The sequence below is a fragment of the Pristis pectinata genome, chromosome 30 (assembly GCF_009764475.1).
Source record: "Pristis pectinata isolate sPriPec2 chromosome 30, sPriPec2.1.pri, whole genome shotgun sequence".
Lineage (NCBI taxonomy): Eukaryota > Metazoa > Chordata > Chondrichthyes > Rhinopristiformes > Pristidae > Pristis > Pristis pectinata.
Window position 1 is genome coordinate 7,917,151 of NC_067434.1, and position 21,347 is coordinate 7,938,497.

Sequence of the window (21,347 nt, forward strand, 5' to 3'; positions counted from 1 at the left end):
ATGACGTAAAATTGGAAGATTAGCGCAGCCCTTGCATTCTGAACAGATATGTTCTGCAAGGTAGTCTCCTGACACATACTTTGCTTCTTCAGAATAGAGAAGGTTCGATTCTGAACATCGAATGCAATACACTACATTAAAAGAACTACGTGAATCACTGCTTTATCTGGAAGGAATATTTGCAAGGAAAGAGGGATAAGGGCAGATGTTGCATCTTCTGAATTTGCAGTGCACATGTGGTGAAAGTGCAGAAGGTTTTAGGTGTTCTGATTATAATCTATTAAAATTTTCTAGATTCTGAAGAAATCCCAGAGGATTGGAAAGTAGTAAATATGACACTGCAATTCAAGAAAAGGGATACAGAAAGTGGGAAACTATAGCCTGTTAGCCTAACAATTGTCATTGTAAAATGCTGGAATCTATTATTAAGGAAGTAATAAACAGCACATTAAGAAAATTAAAAGCAGAATCAAGGTGGTTTAATGAAAGGGTTATTGTGTTTAACAAATTTGCTGGAGTTCTTTGGGGATTTAGCGAACAGGGTAGATGAAGAGGAACCATTGTATTTAAGGAAACTTTTGATAAGTTGACATATAAGAAGTTACTGTACAAGGCAAGAGCTCACTGGGTTGGAAGTAATATATTGGCATCAATAGGGATGACCAACTCATGGAAAACAGAATTGGGTTAAATGGGTAACTTTTGGATTGGCAAACAATAACTACAATAAAACTCACAATCAGCATGCTTGGGACTTTGATGGTGCCAGATTAGCAGATTTTCCAGCCTGTCAGATATTATACAATTAATACTCTAACATACTTCTAATTCACTTTTAAAAGTAGAATAATATATTTTCTGTGAACCAGGTAAGTTTAAAGGGAGTGTGGGAAACAGAACCAAGTAAGTTTCAAGGGAGCATGGCCAGCAGATCCACATGAGTTGAAAGGGACTGTGGTAACCAAGGCCTTGGTGAATGTATGGGGAGCATGGGACTCAGGGCCCTGGCAAATGGATGTGGAGTGCAGGAACTGGGGTCTGGGTGAATGGGCAGGGAGCATGTGAATTGGAGCCTTGCCAAGTGAGAGTGAAGCAAGGGAACCCAGTGAGTGCAAGGGGAGTGCAGCAAACATCACCTAGTGAGCCAAGATGCCAAACCATTGAGATTTCTGAACAGTCAGATTGCGGATTATAAGAGTTTCAATGTAGTTGGATGCCACAGGGATCAGTGCCGTTATTAATAATCCATATTAATAACTTGCACGAAGGGCCATGTCCTTTAATTAGATTCGTCAATGATACAAAAATAATTGGGTTAGCAAATTGTGGGCGGGGACATAAAAACCTTGTAAAGGAATATAGGTAGGTGAAGTAAGTGGGCAAACAGTTGGCAGATGGGAATATGATGAAGGGAAAATGTAAGGTTATTCACTTTGGATGAAGGAATCAAATAGCAAATTATTATTTAAACAAGATTACAAAATGTTGTGGTACAAAGGTATCCAGGGGTCCCAGTGCATGAGTATAAAAAGTCAGCATGAATGCACTGCAAGTAATTAGGAAGACCAGTTAAATGTTGGTCTTTATCGCAAGGAGTATCAAGTAAACAGTTAGTGTTCATAAGGTGGTCTCCTCAACAATATAAAAAAACAAATTAAGGCTGGGTGTCCACTTGCAAAACAAATTTGTTCAGTCCAGAAAGATGATCCCTAGCCTGTTACTTGTTGTTTGAACTCCCTATTCCATTTCCTCTCTAATCTGTCTGTCTTTAGCCTGAACACTGTCTCCAACGTTCTCTCTTTGTGGTTTTGTCTTCTCTTCTCGTTCATCCCCTCCTCCTTACACCCACAAAGAGTTTAGCTACAATTAACAAACCATCATCACCCAATTTGTGTCATCAGGCCTCTCTTGGTGTCCACCCTACAGGCAATCCTTTTGCTCTCTCTATTCCTCCCCTTTTTCTGCAGGTTAAAGTATACTGGATGTTTAACTTTTCTTATTTTTCATAGAAAGTCTTCAAACTATAACGTTGACGTTTCTCTCTCTATCGACAGTGCATGACTTGCTGAGTACTTGCAGCATTTTCTGTTTTCCATTCTAAAAATAGTCAGTTGCTTCCAGATGAGGTGAAGGGAGAGGGATGAAGGATCGAGTATATTGATGGCACTGGGTCCCTGAGCACAGGGCGGCCGCGCGGTCCCAGCGCCGGACTCTTCACGGTCGCCCCGCCCACCGGCCGGTTACGTGCCAACGCGGGAGCGGAGGTTGCGCGCCGGCGCAGTTGCCACGTTGCGGCGACACGGCGTGAGGGAGCGGGTGGTCCTGCGGTTAGTGGAGCGCAGCCAGTGTCCCGACGGTAAGCGGCAGTCCGCATGGGGAGGGGCCCCGACAGGCTGGCCGTGCTGCGTTGCACGGTGGCTGCGAACCAGGAGTGCGCGGCAGCGGGAGGGCGGTAGGCCTGGGTCCCTCCGCAGGCCCCGAGGCTGCTGCCTGCCGTGTGACAGCACGGGAGTGTGGAGGGAGCTGTTGGTGCTTCACCCGTCACCGCCATGCACCCTGCCCCACTCCCACACCCGTTCCCCACTCCCCTTCCTCAGCCACAGGAGGCAACAGTTTGCAGGCTCCCCTTTCCCCAGCGACTTGGGAAATCTCCCACACCGACAACTTGGCCATCTTCACTAGTCCCGTAGCCGAGCTCGTATTCCCCGCCCTTTCATAAACTTCAGCTTTCCGAATCACTGTCGCCTGTGTTCTGACTCATCAAATGCTTCCTTCAGCTAACGGCCCATCCTATCCTGCATGGCTTTTGATATCTTAGTTTTAGAATGCCGAGTTAAAATATTTGAATAAATCTCTTGGATTCCCGCAGCCAATCTCTTCCAGCCCCGAACTTAGTCTGGCCAAACTCTCATCACCCTTCGCCCCCTCTGCCCTCACCCACTTCACCTTTGTCCTGTACTCTCTGACATTTCTCCTGTCCCAGTCCCTCTAATACATTGCCCCATCCTGGTCCCTCCAGCTTACTTTCCCCAACTCCTGTCTCACCATCCAGGTCCCCTTGTCACTATACTGGTCCCTCAATCTCTCCTGTCACAGTCCCCTCTCCCCCCCCCCTCCCCCTCCCAAAAAAATTGCTTCTCGGGTGAGGTGCTACAATGTAACTCAAATTAAAATCTGGAGTTCCCTTTGCATCTGGGCCAGCAATTATTGCCAGATCTATTCCAAAATGGTCATTTTATGCCATTTCCAATTGTACAGCTCTGCAAATTATGTCCAAGTTTGCTACATGATATAAATACAAAATATTCAAACTACTCAGCAGGTCAGGTGGGGGGGAAAACAGTTACTATTTCGATAGATAACTTTTTATCAAAATGAGGTTAAATTAGAAATCAAATGTTGTAAGTTGCGGAGAAGAGTTAGTGATGTCTGTGCCAAGCTGGAGGCTGAGAGACTGGATGTTACAAAGGTGGTGGTTTCAGCTGAGAGGGACTACTGAAGGCTCATTGATCACAGATAATTAGTCTGTCAGGAAGAGATGTAAATGGAAGGCACTTCCAATTGCCTTTCATTTTAGTTCTTCTTTTAATTTCCACTCTGACACCTGTTTTTGACCTTTTACACTGTTCCAATGAGGCCAAGCTAAATTTGAGAGACACCTTCCATCTAGATACAATGCAGCCCTTGGGACTTGATAGTGAATTCAAAATTTTGTGTCAGAGCTATCTACTTCTGATGAAAGGTCATCAAATTGTAACATTCACTCAGTTTTTCTCTCCACCGATGCTGCCTGACTTGCTGGGTATTTCTAGCATTCTGTTTATTTCAGATTTCCAGCTGTAATGTTTTGTATCTCACTGTTGCAGCATCATTTTTTGTCTCTTTCCTCAGTCCTACTTCATTCTGTGTTATTCTTCTCCAGATCCATCAGTAATTAACAAACTTTCACCACCACCTCTCAGCTGGCACCACTCCACCTTAGCAGAGAAATCCCCTGTTTTCACCACCCCTTCTCTGCAAATTAAAGCAGCTTTAACTCTTATCCTTGTTTTGATGAAAAATCATTAACCTGAAACATAACTCTCACAGCTGCTGCCTGATCTGAGTATTTAGATAAGATAAGGTATCTTTATTAGTCACATGTACATCAAAACACAGTGAAATGCGTCTTTTTGTGTAGAGTGTTCTGGGGGCAGCCCGCAAGTGTCGCCACGCTTCCGGCGCCAACATAGCATGCCCCACCGACTTCCCTAACCCGTACGTCTTTGGAATGTGGGAGGAAACTGGAGCACCTGGAGGAAACCCACACAGTCACGGGGAGAACATACAACTCGCTGGCACTGTAGCATTACACTACCGTGATTTCTAGCATCTTCTGTTTTTATTTCAGATTTCCAGCAGTTTGTGCCTATTGCAGTTAATTTGTCCGTGGTTTCAAAGTTTTATTTATATGTTTTTGTTATATAAGTTTATTTATAGGTCTTGGGTGTCCACTTATTTGTGAATTTATGTTTGTACAGACTTAGGTTTGCACAATTGATGCTCTGGTCCCAGGTTTCCTTGTAGCACAGTGAGTCAATAGCTGCTAAAAAGCTGAGAAGTGTTATCATCTCAAGGAACTCATTCTTCAAAATTTAACATCTGGACGTGATCATGGGATGATCACAAGAGATCAACAGAAGATCTAGCTACACTACATCAGCTTCTAATGGTGGATGACAATGAGAACATTGTGCACTATCTGATATTGGGCAATTTTTTTTTTGTTTTCAGGTTAATAAGGTAAGATGAAACTAAAAGAGATTGAGAGGACAGCTGTTCAGTCCTGGAGTCCTGCTTCACATCATCCCCTTTATTTGGCCACAGGTAACTGCAGAAAATCCATCAAATCACAAAAGTAGTATCCCACAATGTAAAGTTCTAATAAATTGTTTCCATTTTGGAATTGGTGCTATTCTTATAAACAATTTTGTTTATATTGAGGGTACATTTTTTTTGTAAATATACATAATCGTAACTTCTAAATGTGTCTTTCAGTAATTGAAATGTGTTAATGCTGAATCTTAGTCATTGTAGTCGCTCGGTGTTGGTTAAAATTAACTAAATCAAGATAGGATACGTTCTGCTTCTCCAAAAACGCCTGAACCTCAATATCAGGCAAACACTACTGCTGCATAAGTATGACATTTTAATTCTCTAAGTAGCTTTTAATGGTATTTGTGCATTGTACATTCCTGAGTAACTTGATTGAGCATTAGTGCAGAGAACAATGTACATTGTCCTCTGACAACACTGGCAAACCATAGCATTCATTGAACTACTCTCTGTCTGTGCTGCAATGAATTACTTGACCAAATAATGGTTTTGGTGTGTGTACATGTTCAAAAGTGTGATATAAGAGTCTGCTGATTTTTTTTTTAACCACACAGCAGAACTTCTCTTTGTTGAAGCAAGCAAGATCAGGGCATATCTGATGGATTGGAATTTCAATGATATCTTACTAAAAGATAAAAAGAGCAAGTGTGAACTTAGTGGCTCTCTCTGAGCACTTTACATCTAATATCCCTGAGTATCTTATAGCCAAATAAGTACTTTTTCAAGTACAGTCCTTGTAGCGTTGGGAAATCTGCAGCCAATTTCTTCATGGAGAGGTCTCATCCAATTACAGTGGCTAGGAGACTTGTTTGTGGTGATGGTAGAAGGATAAATATTAGCCAAGTGACTGGGAAGGCTGTCTGCTCTTTGAGTAGTGCAATGGTATCCTCCACTTGAGAAGCCAGGTTGGGTCTTGGTTTAATATTTCAACAACAACCAACTGTATTTGCATAAAGCCTGTAACATAATAAAACAACCTGATGCACCTCACGGGAGAGTTACTAAACAAAATTTGACATCACATCTGAAAAATGGCAGCTTTGACAATACAACACTCCAGTTGTAATATCCTGAACAGTCAGCCCTTGATAATGTGTTCTCACCTCTGGAGTGGATTCAGTATTGCTCATTTTCAGCAACATAATAATCAACATTTATAATGGTGACTGTGTTACAAAGCTAATCCCCCATCTGGCAGCACACTTGTATGCTTCCAGCCCAATAACATTAACATAATTTTCTTGGCCCATCTTCTGTAACACAGTGTTACAGGACGTACAGCTCAAGATTGATGGTTATGGCATTGAACACTTAATCCAGTACTTAGCAGCACAGCTGTATACATTCACCACAGCATGCAGTAACACAGTTATAAGGGCATTCAGAAAAAGTCATTGGTTGGTTGGTTGGTTCATGATCCCTGTCCATATAGTAAGTGACTTCAGTGCACTGAATTTCTACAAAACTGGAGTTCTTTATCTTTGCTGTTTCCTTGCCCATAGATGTTACATTTCCAAATCCTTATTTGCTATCCAAATTGTTCATACAATGGTCATGGACCAATGGGTAGCTTTAGAAAATTAGTTTAAATAGTCAAATAATGTCACTGCATTGGATGAATTGCTTAAATCTTTCAATTATTATTGAAGTGCAAGTTCCACTATCATCTTTTACACTATAGGTACCTCAGCACAACAGTTGGATGCTACCTTCAGTACAAATGCAGCATTGGAGATCTATGAGCTGGATTTTTCAGACCCATCATTGGATGTAAAGTTGCAGGGCTGTCTACCTGCTACCACCAGGTGAGTATGTGGTATACGTACCCAATGTGGCATTTATATAATCCACAAATTACAGAAGAGAATTCCTGGGCAAATGGCACTTGTTCGTAATAGAACTTGGCTGTTTGAATGTGTTCATCATTTTTCCTGTTGGAATATTTTGACTATTGGATTACATTCTTTCCTATACACTGAAATAACAGAGGTTCACATTCAGTCTCCTGCTCAAAAAAGGCTAGTTGTTCCTTTGTTCAATAAAAAGGGTGAAAGACAGATTGGGAGGAACCCGTTGGCTACTTGGAACTGTCCGTTTTCCATACCTTCTCTGTTACGTCGCCGACTGCATCCGTGGTGCGTGCTGCTTGCACCCATGATGAACTCATCAATTTTTATCACCTTTGCCACTAACTTTCACCCTGCTCTCAAATTCACATGGACCAATTCTGACACCTGTCTCCCTTTTCTAGATCTCTGTCTCCGTTTTAGTAGACAAAATATCCACTGACATTTACTATAAACCCACTGACTCCCACAGCTACCTTGACTAAACCTCTTCCCACCCTGTATCTTGTAAAGATTCCCTCCCTTTCACTGTTTCTCCTTTTCCGCTGCATCTGCTCTCAAGATGAGGCCTTCCATTCCAGAACATTTGAAGTGTCCTTTTTTTTTCAGGAAATGTGGCTTCCCTTCTACTGTGGTTGATGGATCTCCTCTGTTGCTCAGACCTCTGCTCTCACCCCACCTCCCTCCAGACAGAACAGAAATAGAGTACCCCTAGTCCTCACTTTTCACCCTACTAGCCACCGCATCCAGCACGTTATGCTTTGTCATTTCCACCAGCTGCAACAAGATCCCACCACCACCACCCCTTTCCACATCCCGCAAGGACCACTCCCTCCTTGACTCCCTGGTCCGCTCATCCCTCCCTTACTCTTGGCATTTTCCCCTGAAACAGAAGGATTTGCAACACTAGTTCTTATATCACCTCCCTCACCACCATCCAGGGACCTAAACAGTCCTTCCAGGTGAGGCAGAGATTCACATGCACCTCCTCCAACCTTGTCTACTGCATTTGGTTCTCCCAATATAGCCTCCCCTAACGTTGAGACCAAGCACAGACTGGCAACTGAGTTGCAGAGCACCTACACTCTGTCCGCAATGGCAATCCCAAGATCTCAGTTGCATGCCACTTCAATTACTCTTGCCATTTCCACACTGATTTATCCATCCTTGGCCTTCTCCACTGCCAGGATGAGACCCAAGGCAAACTAGATGAACAACACCTCATAGATCACAAGACAAGGGAGCAGGAGTAGGCCATTCGGCCCATCAAGTCTGCTCCAAAAAGGGAAAAAAGAAAAAGAAATGAGAAATTTGGGGGGGGGGGGGGGGGGGTGGGGGACACTATTCTAACCCCAATTTCTGGCCTTATCTCCATATCCCTTGATACCCTAACTATTTAGATATCTATCTCTTCCTTAAACGCCTCCAGTGATCTGGCCTCCACTGCTGTACGTGGCAAGGAATTCCACAAATTCACCACCCTCTGGCTGAAGAAATTTCTCCTCATCTCTGTGTTAAACCTGTACCCTCTAATTCTAAGATTGTGCCCTCTGGTCCTGGACTCGCCCACCAAGGGAAACAGCTTGACCACATCTACTCTGTCCAGTCCTTTCAACATTTTAAATGTCTCTATGAGGTCCCCTCTCATTCTTCTGTACTCCAGTGATTACAGTCCAAGAGCTGACAAACGCTCATCATACGTAAGCCCTTTCATTCTGGGAATCATCCTCGTAAATCTACTCTGAACCCTTTCCAACATCAGCACATCTTTCCTAAGATATGGGGCCCAAAACTGTGCACAGTATTCCAAATGAGGCCTCACTAGTGCCCCGTAGAGCCTCATCAACACTTTCTTACTTTTATACACTATACCTCTCGAAATGAATGCCAGCATTGCATTCGCTTTCTTTACCACCGATCCGACCTGGTGGTTAACCTTTAAGGTATCCTGCACGAGTACCCCCAAGTCCCTTTGTACTTCTGTATTTTGAATTTCCTCTCCTTCTAGATAATAATCTGCCCGTTTATTTCTGTTTCCAAAGTGTACAACTGCACATTTCTCAACATTGAATCTCATCTGCCATTCTCCTAAACTGTCTAGGTCTCTCTGCAACCTTCCTGTCTCCTCAATACTCTCTACTCCTCCGCCTATCTTGGTGTCATCCGCAAACTTAGCCACTAAACCACTTACTCCATCATCCAAATCGTTAATGTACAAGGTAAAAAGAAGCGGCCCCAACACCGACCCCTGCGGAACACCACTAGTAACCGGTAGCCAACCAGAACAAGACCCTTTTATTCCCACCCTTTGCTTCCTGCTAACCAGCCAATGCTCCACCCATTCTGTTATCCTACCTGTAATTCCATGACCTCTCATCTTATTAATCAGTCTCTTATGTGGCACCTTGAGGAAGGCCTTTTGAAAGTCTAAATACACAACATCTACCGCCTCTCCCTTATCCACCCTACCTGTGATTTCTTCAAAAAACTCCAATCGGTTGGTCAGGCAGGATCTTCCCTTCACAAAACCATGTTGGCTAGGACCTATCTTGCCTTGCACCTCTAGGTATTCCATAACCTCATCCTTGAGGATCGATCCCAATAACTTTCCCACCACTGATGTCAGACTAATAGGTCCGTAATTTCCTTTATGCTGCCTCCCACCTTTCTTATACAGCGGAACTACATTTGCGACCCTCCAGTCCTCCGGAACCATGCCGGAGTCTATCGATTCCTGGCAAATTATCACCAATGCCTCCGCTATCTCTAAAGCCACCTCCTTCAGAACCCAGGGATGCACCTCATCTGGTTCAGGAGACTTATCAGTCTTTAGCCCATTTAGTTTTCCCATGTAATATTCTGTCGAAAACCCTGTGGCATGAACACTTGAGTTTTCCAGTTTAAGGTAACCCTCCCCTCCCCTCCCCTCCCCTCCCCTCCCCTCCCTTCCCCTTCCCCTCCCCTCCCCTCCCCTCCCCTCCCCTCCCCTCCCCACAGTCCTCACATTTCTGTCGCCTGCACCCCCCTCCAGTTCCATGTGCCATACACCTCTCCCCTAATGGTTCCCATTATCACCTCCCTTATCAGATTCCATCACTGGTAGTCTTTATGTTCCTGCTTACTACTCTTCAGCAGCTGTCTCCATCTTCACCCTCCCTTTCACCCACCTGGCTCCAAGTGCCTCTTTTTTTTTCCTACCTCCATCCATCATCCACCTACCTCTGTCTCCCTGCTCTACCCCATCCCTACTTAGCTGAACCTGCCAATCATCCTTCATCCCTCCTCTGTCCACCAATCACTTTAAGCTCCTGTCTCACCACTTCCCATCTCTCCTCTCCACTCTCATCCCTGCTGCAGGGTTGTGACCCAAAATATCAACAATTCATTCTCCCCCCCCATCCCTCCCAGATGTTGCTCAACCCGCTGAGTTCCTCCAGCAGATTATTTATTGGAGGAACTCTCATTGTGTAGCCTGATTGGGATGAAATAACAAAACAGAACCACCACCATTATTCTTTATATAACCTCAGCAGAAGAAGTGGCAGGGTGACTTGTATCAGAATCAGGTTTATTATCACTGACTTATGTGATGTGAGATTTGTTGTTTTGCAGTACAGTGCAAAGGCATGAAAATTAAATTACAAAATAAATAGTGCAACAAAAAAAAGGAGTAATGAAGTGGTGTTCATGGACCGTTCAGAAATCTAATGGCAGAAGGGAAGAAACTGTTCCCCAAATCATTGAATGTTAATGTTATATGAGGATTAACGTGGTTTAAAAGTTTTTTTGGTGTGTGCTAAATGTTACAGATTTCACAAACTTATCTGGAGTAACCATGGCACAAGTTCTGATGGAATCATAGCGGCTGGAGGGGACACAGGGACCATCACCCTTTATAGCGCAGAACAGATTCTTACAGCTGGGAAAGATCCCATCATTGGCCAGAGTGAGAAACATGGGGGACCCGTCCGAGGGTTGGATTTTAATCCCTTCCAGGTATTGAAACGGTGGTCTTGCTTACAGTTAAAAGCACCTTCACCAGTGAATCATAATACTACCCGCCTTTATATTTTTCATTTTATAAAAAAGCATGAACTTCTATTTTGTGCAAAAAATAATCTACCATGTTTATAGTCTACTACTCTATGGCATTTTTTGTGCAATATCCATTTATCATGAAGTAAAATATTGTGCTAATTGTAAAAGTAAGCTTTAAAGAAAAATACACCTTTATGATCCAAAGGCTTGTGAGGGTCTTCAGTTTTCAATTGGCCAGCATGCTGCTTCTATTAGGAGGGTAATGGCTACTAGCAAACAAAAAGTACAAAATATATACTTTCAAAAATTGGTAGATTCCTGCCTCTTTCCTCTTCCTGCATTCACAATGATTTGGTGGATAATAATTTGAAGGGCATATTGTTAAGAATATTAAGAATTACTGATGCTTTATTTTTAAATAGTCAATGCAGTTTGTGGGAAATGTGACATCACTTAAGTTGTGCTAACGGTATCTCTAGATAGAAATCTGTTCAAGTGGTTTTAACCTGTGCAGAATGTTCCTGCATTATATTTTTTGACACCATCCCAAATATCCTCCAGCAAACTCTATATTGGGATTTGGTATTAATTGTTCACCCTGTTATACAAACATGGCAGAGAGTTAAAATATGGCTTTCAAGAGGTTCGGTTGTCTAAAGGAAATTTGTAATCTAGCAATAAACAGCAACAGAGTTTTGGGAGGCAGGGGAACTCTGCACTGTAATTATCCACGTCAAATGTGGGATGATTAGGTTTGTCAGGTTAGTTGGTACTTCTGACTTTAACATTGACATGGATTTAATGAATTTAATGAATTTAGCAAAGAAATTCATGGAAAAAAGTATAACAGATCTGGCCGATAAAGTTGCTCAGAAGTGTTCCCTCCTCTCTCACCAATTAGATTTTGATAGTTCAGTTCTGATCAGATCACTCTGGCTGGGGCCATATGTGAAGCATTCATTCAGTTCTGGATGGTGCACAGAGAATATATTGGCATTGGAAGGGCTTAATTTGAAGGACAGGTTGCACAGCCTAGGTTATATCCCTTTGTACTATTTAAGATGATTACAGGATTTGATAGGTTAAGTAGAGAGAAGCTATTTCCTGTGGTGAGGGAGTCAACAACAAGGGGGTGTAACCTAGAAAGTAAAGCTTGCCAGTCAAGTGTGATGTCAGCAAGAATTTCATACCAGGTGGAAAGCTGGAACTAATGCACCAAGGAAAAATTACTGTAGTGACTGTGACGAGGACAACTTAACAAAATTAAACACTTAAATTAATGGATAATTGTAGGGTAGGGGCATTAAGGGATATGGAACTAGGATGACTAAAGATCAATCCTGATAAGATAGAAAATCAGAACAGACTCAGGGACTGAATGGCTTAATCCTGTTCTTGTATTATGAAATGTTGGGTTTGATTTTTGAATTTTTATCACTTTTTTTTAGAGCAACCTCATGGCTTCTGGAGCTAATGATTCTGAGATATATATTTGGGATTTAAATAACTTCAGTACACCAATGACACCAGGAGCAAAATCCCAGGTATGTTGCAATCATCAGCAATGATGTATAGTGCACATCATATCTGTGTCTCTGATAGTTGTCAAGATAATTGCTAGACAGAAGTGCCCTAATTCACAGGAGGGAGGATATAGGGTATTGACTTATTCAAGTGCCAATTCCTGTTCACAGGTAACAATATTTTAGACTTTCTTTTTTGAGTATATCAACAGCACAATTAGAATGACAATTTTACTGGTACCCTATTTTGAATAGTGTAGTGAATGAATTTTTTTAATATACATTGAAAAGTGTTTAAATTGTCCTTGGTACCAGTAGAAACTGCAGTATTTTTCCAAACTCTACATATTTGGACACCATATAAAAATGATTTACTTCATCTTTTATTGCAATGTAAATAACACCATTCTTTTGCTCTCTTTTTTTCTATCTATCCATCTACAGCAAAGAGAGGTAAGATTTGAATTGAGAATTTTGCAGTTTGATAATGTAAGGATCTGCCAAATTAACTGTACAGTATTCCTCTTTTTTGTGTGCTTCTTTGTCTATTCTCTTTTCTGCCCTTTCCTTTATTCTGTATCTTTCTTCACAGTGTCATTTAATGTGTGTCTTTATGTACAGCAACATCTATGTTTCTTTCCTCTAGTTAGACCACACTTAGAGTACTTTGTTCAGTTCTGATCGCCACATTATAGGAAGGATGTGGAGGCGTTGGAGAGGGTGCAGAGGAGATTTACCAGGATGCTGCCTGGATTAGAGCGTATGGAATATGAGGAAGGGCTTAAGGTGCTAGGGCTTCATTCACTGGAAAGGAGGAGGATGAGAGGAGACATGATAGAGGTATATAAAATATTGAGAGGAATAGATAGAGTAGACAGCCAGTGCCTCCTTCCCAGGGCACCAATGTTCAAGACGAGAGAGCATGGCTTTAAGGTTATGGGTGGGAGGTTCAGGGGAGATGTCAGGGGGAGGTTTTTCACCCAGGGAGTGGTTGGTGCGTGGAATGCACTGCCTGGGGTGGTGGTGGAGGCAGATACATTGGACAGGTTCAAGAGTTTGTCGGATAGGCATATGGAGGAATGTGAGATAGAGGGATATGCGGGAGGAAAGGGTTAGATAGCGTGAGGGTGGTTTGATGGACGGCACAACATGGTGGGCCGAAGGGCCTTTTTTGTGCTGTATGGTTCTATGGTTTATCATAATGGGTGTGTGGCACCCTCTGCTGTCCCTTTTGTCCATAATGAACTTGTGAATCTGCTCTGTTCTCAACAGCTAATGAATGTGGGTTATCCTGAAGTGTATTTATTGTCTGAATGTGTTTGACTTTCCCTGCTTGGTTCTCAGGATCCATAGTACTGGGTAGTTTGGTTTAGTGGCATAACATGAATCAGCAGATGCAGAGTTTACATTGTGCTTCTGACGGTCCTGGTGAGAGGAGACAAGAGCTTTTAGTTCTTGCACTTTTAAATGTAACTTCTTTGCCTCACCTCTCTACCATTAATTAATTAACTTTGTGGCTTACATGGGCCCATGAATTCATCTTGTCATTTTTAGACTTGTAAGCATTTGTTTGTTTATAGCCATAGAAGGAACATTTATGTTAAATACCCTACAAATCCTTCACATTAACTGCTTCACATTACACTTTGTCTACACTATATTCAATGTGTGTTTCTCCACCGTAATCAGACTATCCATTGCCTCTCTCCCCTTAACATTGTTTATGCCTACCTATCTACTTGCTCAAGTTTTTGTTCATATCTTTCTATCCTTCAGTTTACATTGGCTCCCTTTCTAGTCTGCATGTTCTCTGGTATCTGGTGTGATTAATAGTTCTGTTTGCCTACCTCTGCTGATCTTTCACTTGGGTTTCTCTAATTCCATCCATCTTTCATCTCTGGGTTCTGTTCACAATTAGATATAAATGGATTCAAGAAATATGTGAACTTTTTATGTAAATCCAATTGAATACAGTATTAATGTTATATATTTTGTATATAATGGAGCAAAGTTGTTCCTCGTATGTACCAAAAGTTAGAAATTAAATTCACAGCTGTTGCTGTTGTATGTATGGGATAAAATATATTCTGAAATTATTAATAGGAATTTATGGCATTAAATTGATTTATGACACAAAAGCAGCCAGAAGTACCACATTGGTACCAATGACATAGGTAGGAAAAAGGATGAGGTCCTGAAAAGGGAATATGGGGAACTAGGTAGGAAATTTAAAAACAAGAACTCAAGGGTAGTAATCTCTGGATGTGCCATGCATCAGTGAGGTTAAGAATAGGTTCTTTTGGCAGATGAATGTGTGGCTGAGAAGTCAGTGCAGAGGACAGGATTTCAGACTTGTGGATCATTAGGATCTCTTCTGGGGATGGTATGACCTATACAAAAGGGATGGGGTTACACCTGAACTGAAGGGGACCAATATCCTTGCAGGCAGGTTTGCTGGAGTTGTTGTGGAGGGTTTAAACTAGATTGGCAGAGGGATGGGAATCCGAGTGATAGGTCAGAGGATGGGGCAGTTGGTGTACAGGTTGATGCAGCATTTAGAGAGACTGTGAAGAAGGATAGCAGTTGATAGGACAAAATTTCAGTCGGTTGAATGGGTTGAAGTGTGTCTATTTTAATGCAAGAAGTATCAGGAACAAAGGTGATGAACTTAGAGCACGGGTCAGTACATGGAACTACAGTGTTGTGGCCATTACAGAGACTTGGCTGTCACAAGGTCAGGAATGGCTGCTGGATGTTCTGGGGTTTAGATGTTTCAAAAGGGACAGGGAGGGATGTAAAAGAGGGGGGGGAGTGGCATTCCTAATCAGGGATAGTATCACAGCTGGAGAAGGGGAAGATGTCCTGGATGGATTGTCTACTGAGTCAATGTGGGTGGAGATCAGAAACAGGAAGGAAGCATTCACTCTATTGGGAGTATTCTATAGAACCCCTAGTAGCAACAAACACTGAGGAGCAGATCAGGAGGCAGATTTTGGAGAGGTGCAAAAATAATAGGGTTGTTGTCATGGGTGATTTCAACTTCCCTAATATTGATTGGCACCTCCTTAGTGCAAAAGGTTTGGATGGGGCAGAATTTGTTAGGTGTGTCCAGGAAGGATTCCTGACACAATATGTAGACAGGCTGACTAGAGCAAAGGCCATTCTGGATCTGGCACTAAGCAATGAACCTGGTCAGGTGTCAAATCTCTCGGTGGGTGAGCATTTCGAAGACAGTGACCACAACTCCCTGACCTTTACCCTCGCCTTGGAGAGGGATAGGAGCAGACAGTATGGGAAAGTATTTAATTGGGGGAGGAGGAATTATGATGCTATTAGCCAGGATCTTGGGAGTGTAAATTGGGAGCAGATATACTCAGGGAAATGCACAATGGAAATGTGGAGGTTGTTTAGAAATCACTTACATGGGGTTCTGGATAGGTTTGTCCCATCGAGGCAGGAAAAGGATGCTAGAGTGAAGGAACCATGGTTGACGAGATGCAGAATATCTAGTGAAGAAGAAGAAAGATTCTTGCTTAAGGCTTAGGAAGCAAGGATCAGACAGGGCTCTAGAGAGTTACAAGTTAGCCAGGAAGGAGCTTAAGAATGGACTTAGGAGAGCTAGAAGGGGGCATGAGAAGGCCTTGACGAGTAGGATTAAGGAAAACCCCTAGGCGCTCTACTCGTATGTGAAGAGCAGGAGGATGACTAGTGTGAAGGTAGGACGATTAGGGATAGAGGAGGAAACGTGCCTGGAGTCGGAGGAGGTAGGGGAGGTCCTTAATGAATACTTTGCTTCAGTATTCACCTGTGAGACATCAACATTTGTGACAACAGTATAAAGCAGGCTGATTAGCTAGAACATGTTGATGTTAAAAAGGAGAATGTGCTAGAACTTTTGAAAAACATTTGGATAGCTAAGTCCCCAGGGTGGGAAGGGATATATTCCAGGATACTATGGGAAGCAAGGGAAGAGATTTCTGAGCCCTTGGCAATGATCTTTGCGTCCTTACTGGTCACAGGAGTAGTACCAGATGATTGGAGGGCGGCAAATGTTATTGCTTTGCTCAAGAAAGGGAGTAGGGATAACCCTGGGAATTATAGACCAATGAGTCTTACTTCAGTGGTGGGCAAATTATTGGAAAAGGTTCTTAGTTAGGGACAGGATTTATGAGCATTTGGAGAAGCATAGTCTGATTAGGGATAGTCAGCATGGCTTTGAGGGGCAGATCATGCCTCACGAGCCTGAATGAGTTCTTTGAGGATATTGACAAAACATTGATGAAGGTAGAGTAGTGGATGTGGTATTTTTGAACTTTAGTAAGGCGTTTGATAAAGTTCTCCATGATAGACTCATTTAGAAGGTCGGAAGGCGTGGGATCCAGGAAAACTTGGCTATGTGGATTCGGAATTGGCTCACCCATAGAAGGCAGAGGGTGGTTGTAGATGGAGTGTATTATGCCTGGAGGTCAGTGACCAGTGGTGTTCCACAGGGATCTGTTCTGGGACTTCTTGTGATTTTTATAAATGACTTGGATGAGGATGTGGAAGGGTGGGTTAGTCAGTTTGCAGATGACACGAAGGTTGGTGGTGTTGTGGATAGTGTAGAAGGTTGTCAAAGGTTACAATGGGACATTGATAGGGTGCAAAGCTGGGCTGAGAAGTGGCAGGTGGAGTTCAACCTGGAAAAGTGTGAAATGATTCACTTTGGAAGGTCAAATTCAAAGGCAGAATACAAGTTTAATGGCAGGATTCTTAGCAGTGTGGAGAAACAGAGGGATCTTGGGGTCCAAGTCCATAGATCCCTCAAAGTTGCCGTTCAAGTTGATAGGGTTGTTAAAAAGGCGTATGGCGTGTTGGCCTTCATTAGTCGGGGGACTGAGTTCAAGAGCAATGAGGTAATGTAGCTCTATAAAACCCTGGTTAGACCACACTTAGAATATTGTGTTCTGTTCTGGTTGCCTCACTATAGGAAAGATGTGGAAGCTTTAGAAGGGGTGCAGAGAAGATTTACCAGGATGCTACCTGGATTGGAGGGCATGTCTTATGAGGATAGGTTGAGTGAGCTAGGCCTTTTCTCTTTGGAGCAAAGAAGGATGAGAGGTGACCTGATAGAGGTGATAAGAGGCATAGATGGAGTGGAGAGTCAGAGACTTTTTACCAGGGCAGAAATGGCTAACACGAAGGGGCATAATTTTAAGATGATTGGAGGAAAGTACAAGGGGGATATCAGAGGCAAGTTTTTTTTTTATATACACAGAGAGTGGTGAGCGCATGGAACGCACTGCCAGGGTGCTGGTAGAGGAAGATACATAAGGGACATTTAAGAAACTCTTAGATAGGCACATGGATTATAGAAGAATGGAGGGGTATGTGGGAGGGAATGGTTAGATTGATCTTTAGAGTAGGTTAGAAGGTCAGCATAACATCTTAGGCCGAAGGGCCTGTACTGTGCTGTCATGTTCTATGATATTAACAAATGATCAGAAGAGTGGCATTAAATTTGGCAGAGCTAGCCACAGATGGTGTTACAAGTACAAGGAACTTAGTTATCCAAAGACAGAAAAGACATGGTAAATGTGTTGAAAGAACAGATCATAGATGGTTATTGATAGAATGGACCCATATGAGCAAGCAGATGTGCAAGAACGTAGAATCCGGTGCAGATAAAAGTAATGTTCACAATCTGAATGGTAGAATAACTTCAACAAAAAAATCATGTTGATTGGTGAAGTCAATATGTAGAACGTCTAATATAAAATCTATAGGCATGTACATGAAACAAAAATCATATTGGTATTGTGGGATAATATACAGGGGTTTGTGACCTGACTCATGAAAATCCAACTTTACACAATTTCTTCCAAACATTTTTAAAGGATTTTTCAAGATAGTAGTAATAATAAAATGTTTTATGGTATTCACTAATGACTGGATACAGTGTATATTCTATTAGTTTAATTATGAGTACTGTTTGGGTAATTATTCAAAGGAATGAAGGAATTATAGTAATTCTGTAGTAATCATAATATAATACGTAGAGGGATATGATATGGGTTACTATAGAAAATGGACATTTCTAACTTGCGGACATTTCTCAGGAACGGAACCCTTACGTAACCCGGGGACTACCTGTATACATCTTTCCTGGCAGGAATGCATTTCAATTCATTCAGACTGATGGCACAGAGAGTTTTCTGTTGTTGGCTCAAACTACCTTGTACCACAACAATGACAGTTTGAAGCATACAGACCAGAAAATCCTAAATTGTTATTGTAGACTTTTTGAGCTAGCTCTTTTTGGTTGGGTTGTTGAAATTTGCATCTGTTCCTTGGGATCGGAATTTGTTTCTAATTGCTGCCCAGTAAATTGATGGAAATTGTGTCAATATATGCTGAGGACAGGATAGGCTCTTCTCTATGCCTCCATATTTGAAAAGCTTTAGCAGCTCAATGGCTTGACTTGTTCTTGAGTAATGTATTCGATGGCTGTCCATTTTATACTCATTGAGTAGGTGTTTTCATGAGAACTTAGATAATTTTTTAATTATTATGACACAAACTTGACCGCACTTTGTTCTGGATTGTCCCCTTGTGTTCACTGTTAATGAGAATAGAAATGTTATCTCCTGAGTTCAGATTTGAGCTGTCTGGCATCTGGCCAGGCTAGCTTCTCCTATTTCTTGATGGTCTGTATGCTTCAAACTGTCATTGTAGAGGTACAAGGTAGTTTGAGCCAACAACAAAAAACTCTCTATCCCATCAGTCTGAATGAATTGAAATGCATTCCTGCCAGGAAAGGTGGATACAGGTACTCCCCGGGTTACGTAAGGGCAGAAAGTATAAAAGCATTCTGATCCCCAACTTTGACAAGCTACATCTTAACGAGCATAAATGGAGATTTTTTTTAAACAAAAAAATGTACAGCAACCCACACCAAAAATTAACTTGCTGGAGAAGGAGATTAGAGAAGATGGAGATGGACTATTACTTTTTCAGTAAATCATAAAATGATATAGCACAAAGGGGTTATTAGGCACATTGAACCTCTCATGACTGTTTAAAATAATGATCCAATTATTTTTTCTGTTATTCCTTCCCCTCTTTTCCTTTTGAAAGTTGCTATTGAATGTCCTGCCATTATTTTGAGTTGTGAATCCGAGGTGACAGTTGTCAGATTGAATCTTGATGTGAATAACGAGCCAACCTTTGAGCTTACTTGTTCACAAGATGTGAACCTTGATGGCAAGAGGCATTTTTTTTAGTCTATCCCAAATTTCCCCTTGAATTGGGTGGCTAGCTAAGCCATTTCATAATCCAGTAACTTAACCATTTGGCTCATCACAACTCCAAAATCGTCGTTGCACAATGTGAGAGGAAGCAAAGTTTCCTATCATGTTTCTTTTTTGATGGATATACCCTAGTAAACTGGGAAGCTGTGCATAACTAGTGAGGGCAGGTTTTTTCCATCAATTACATAACCATCAGTAGTTCCTGTGTTTGTAGTAGAGTGAACCTAGTATCTACTGTACTAGAGAACACAATTCAGGATTGTAAAACTGAGATACTAGCTGTTGTAATTACTCAATGGTAGAAATGCACTTCAGCACCTTTGAGATTTTGTTTTTGGTCCCTTGCACTTTTTGTCTGGCACATCAGTCCAACCTATGATGCTCCTTATTGGACCATTGAAGATGTGTGTGAAGATAAATTCTTCTCTTTCCATTTCATTCTTTGCCTGCCCTTCAACCCCAGTTATGTTTCTCTGTAATCTTTCTCACGCATGGTTGAGACTGATAAACTTGCTGTCACTCTTGTTTTTCAGTGTGAAGTGAGTCAAAACTGGATGTCTATGTTAAATCTTCATTGAGAGTCTGTGCCACGTCGGTCAGTTCCTTCAATTTTTCCCCCTGCATTTAAGCCTTTGTTGCACTTGACTTCTCCCTACCTCTAACCAAAGAACTCCAAATTAAACCTGAAGGTGCAAACATCCATTTGACTGTTGAAGTTACTGTACTGTCCTGAGCTTGTTTATAGATAAAAACAGAAAATGCTGGAAATACTCAGCATTTCGGGCTGAAAATACTCAGCATGTTCTGATCAACTTTTTGTCAGAACAGCAATAACATTGCTTCTTTCCAAAGATGCTGCCCCACCAGTTAGGTATTTCTGGCCTTTTTTGTCTTTAAATACTGAATTCAATTATCCTTGAAATGTTCTAAATCCTCTGTTCATGAACTCCATCACTGCTGAATTGTAGTTCCCTAAGTGTAATTAATCCAGATACCTTTACAGCATTACTTGCCTTTTCCATGTTTGTAATCCCTTTCCGTCTCTAGTCTTCAACTGACATTCTGTGCATTGTTCCCCCTTTACTTGCTGGAGTTTACTCCCCTTTTCTCCATGTTCTTCCCCAAGGTTTTAGCCATCCCTGTAATTATTTCCTTAGGGTCTGTCTACAATTTGTGAAATGGTGTGGGGAATTTAGATTGTTAACTGTGAAATTGAAATGGAAGTTGTTTCTTTTGTAATTTCCCACACTTGCTCCCTTGGATGTGATGATGCTTGCTGAACTTTTCTTCCAAGCTGTTTCACCAAATGGGCTGCAGTTTGAGGTCTGTGGAACAGTTGGTGAGATTGTGTGTTGTATATTGACTTTATGGACAATTTGCATTGAAGCTTTTGTTTCTTTTTAATGGGATCTTTTGAATTCGTGCAGCCGGCTGAAGATATCAGTTGTGTGGCCTGGAATCGGCAAGTGCAGCATATCCTGGCTTCTGCTCATCCAAGTGGCAGAGCTGTGGTGTGGGATCTGAGAAAGAATGAACCTATCATCAAAGTCAGTGATCACAGCAATAGGGTGAGTGCACTGGTTCTAATCCCAAAAGTACCTTTCATTGCTAAGTGCCTTTGTGTCTAGTGAGTGAAAATGAGATTGTATTTAGCGTCTAATGGTGGAGAAATTAATTGGCAATCAATGACTCCGTAGGAAGCTGCCTGCTAGCAATATATTCATTAGCCAACAAAACCAGGGATCTTCTGTAACATACTGAGCTGAGGGGCCAGA

At 41.9% G+C, this 21,347-nt stretch overlaps 1 protein-coding gene across 1 annotated transcript in view; it reads left to right on the forward strand.

The window, feature by feature from the left end:
* The first annotated feature begins 2,253 nt into the window (after positions 1-2,253).
* Positions 2,254-21,347, forward strand: part of sec31b (SEC31 homolog B, COPII coat complex component) — an 80,636-nt gene continuing 61,542 nt past the window's right edge. Inside the window, exons 1-6 of the mRNA XM_052041587.1 lie at positions 2,254-2,356; positions 4,774-4,866; positions 6,557-6,680; positions 10,532-10,718; positions 12,209-12,304; positions 21,000-21,140. Coding sequence (XP_051897547.1) covers positions 4,788-4,866; positions 6,557-6,680; positions 10,532-10,718; positions 12,209-12,304; positions 21,000-21,140 — 627 coding nt within the window. The 5' untranslated portion in view covers positions 2,254-2,356; positions 4,774-4,787. The remainder of the gene's footprint in view (positions 2,357-4,773; positions 4,867-6,556; positions 6,681-10,531; positions 10,719-12,208; positions 12,305-20,999; positions 21,141-21,347) is intronic.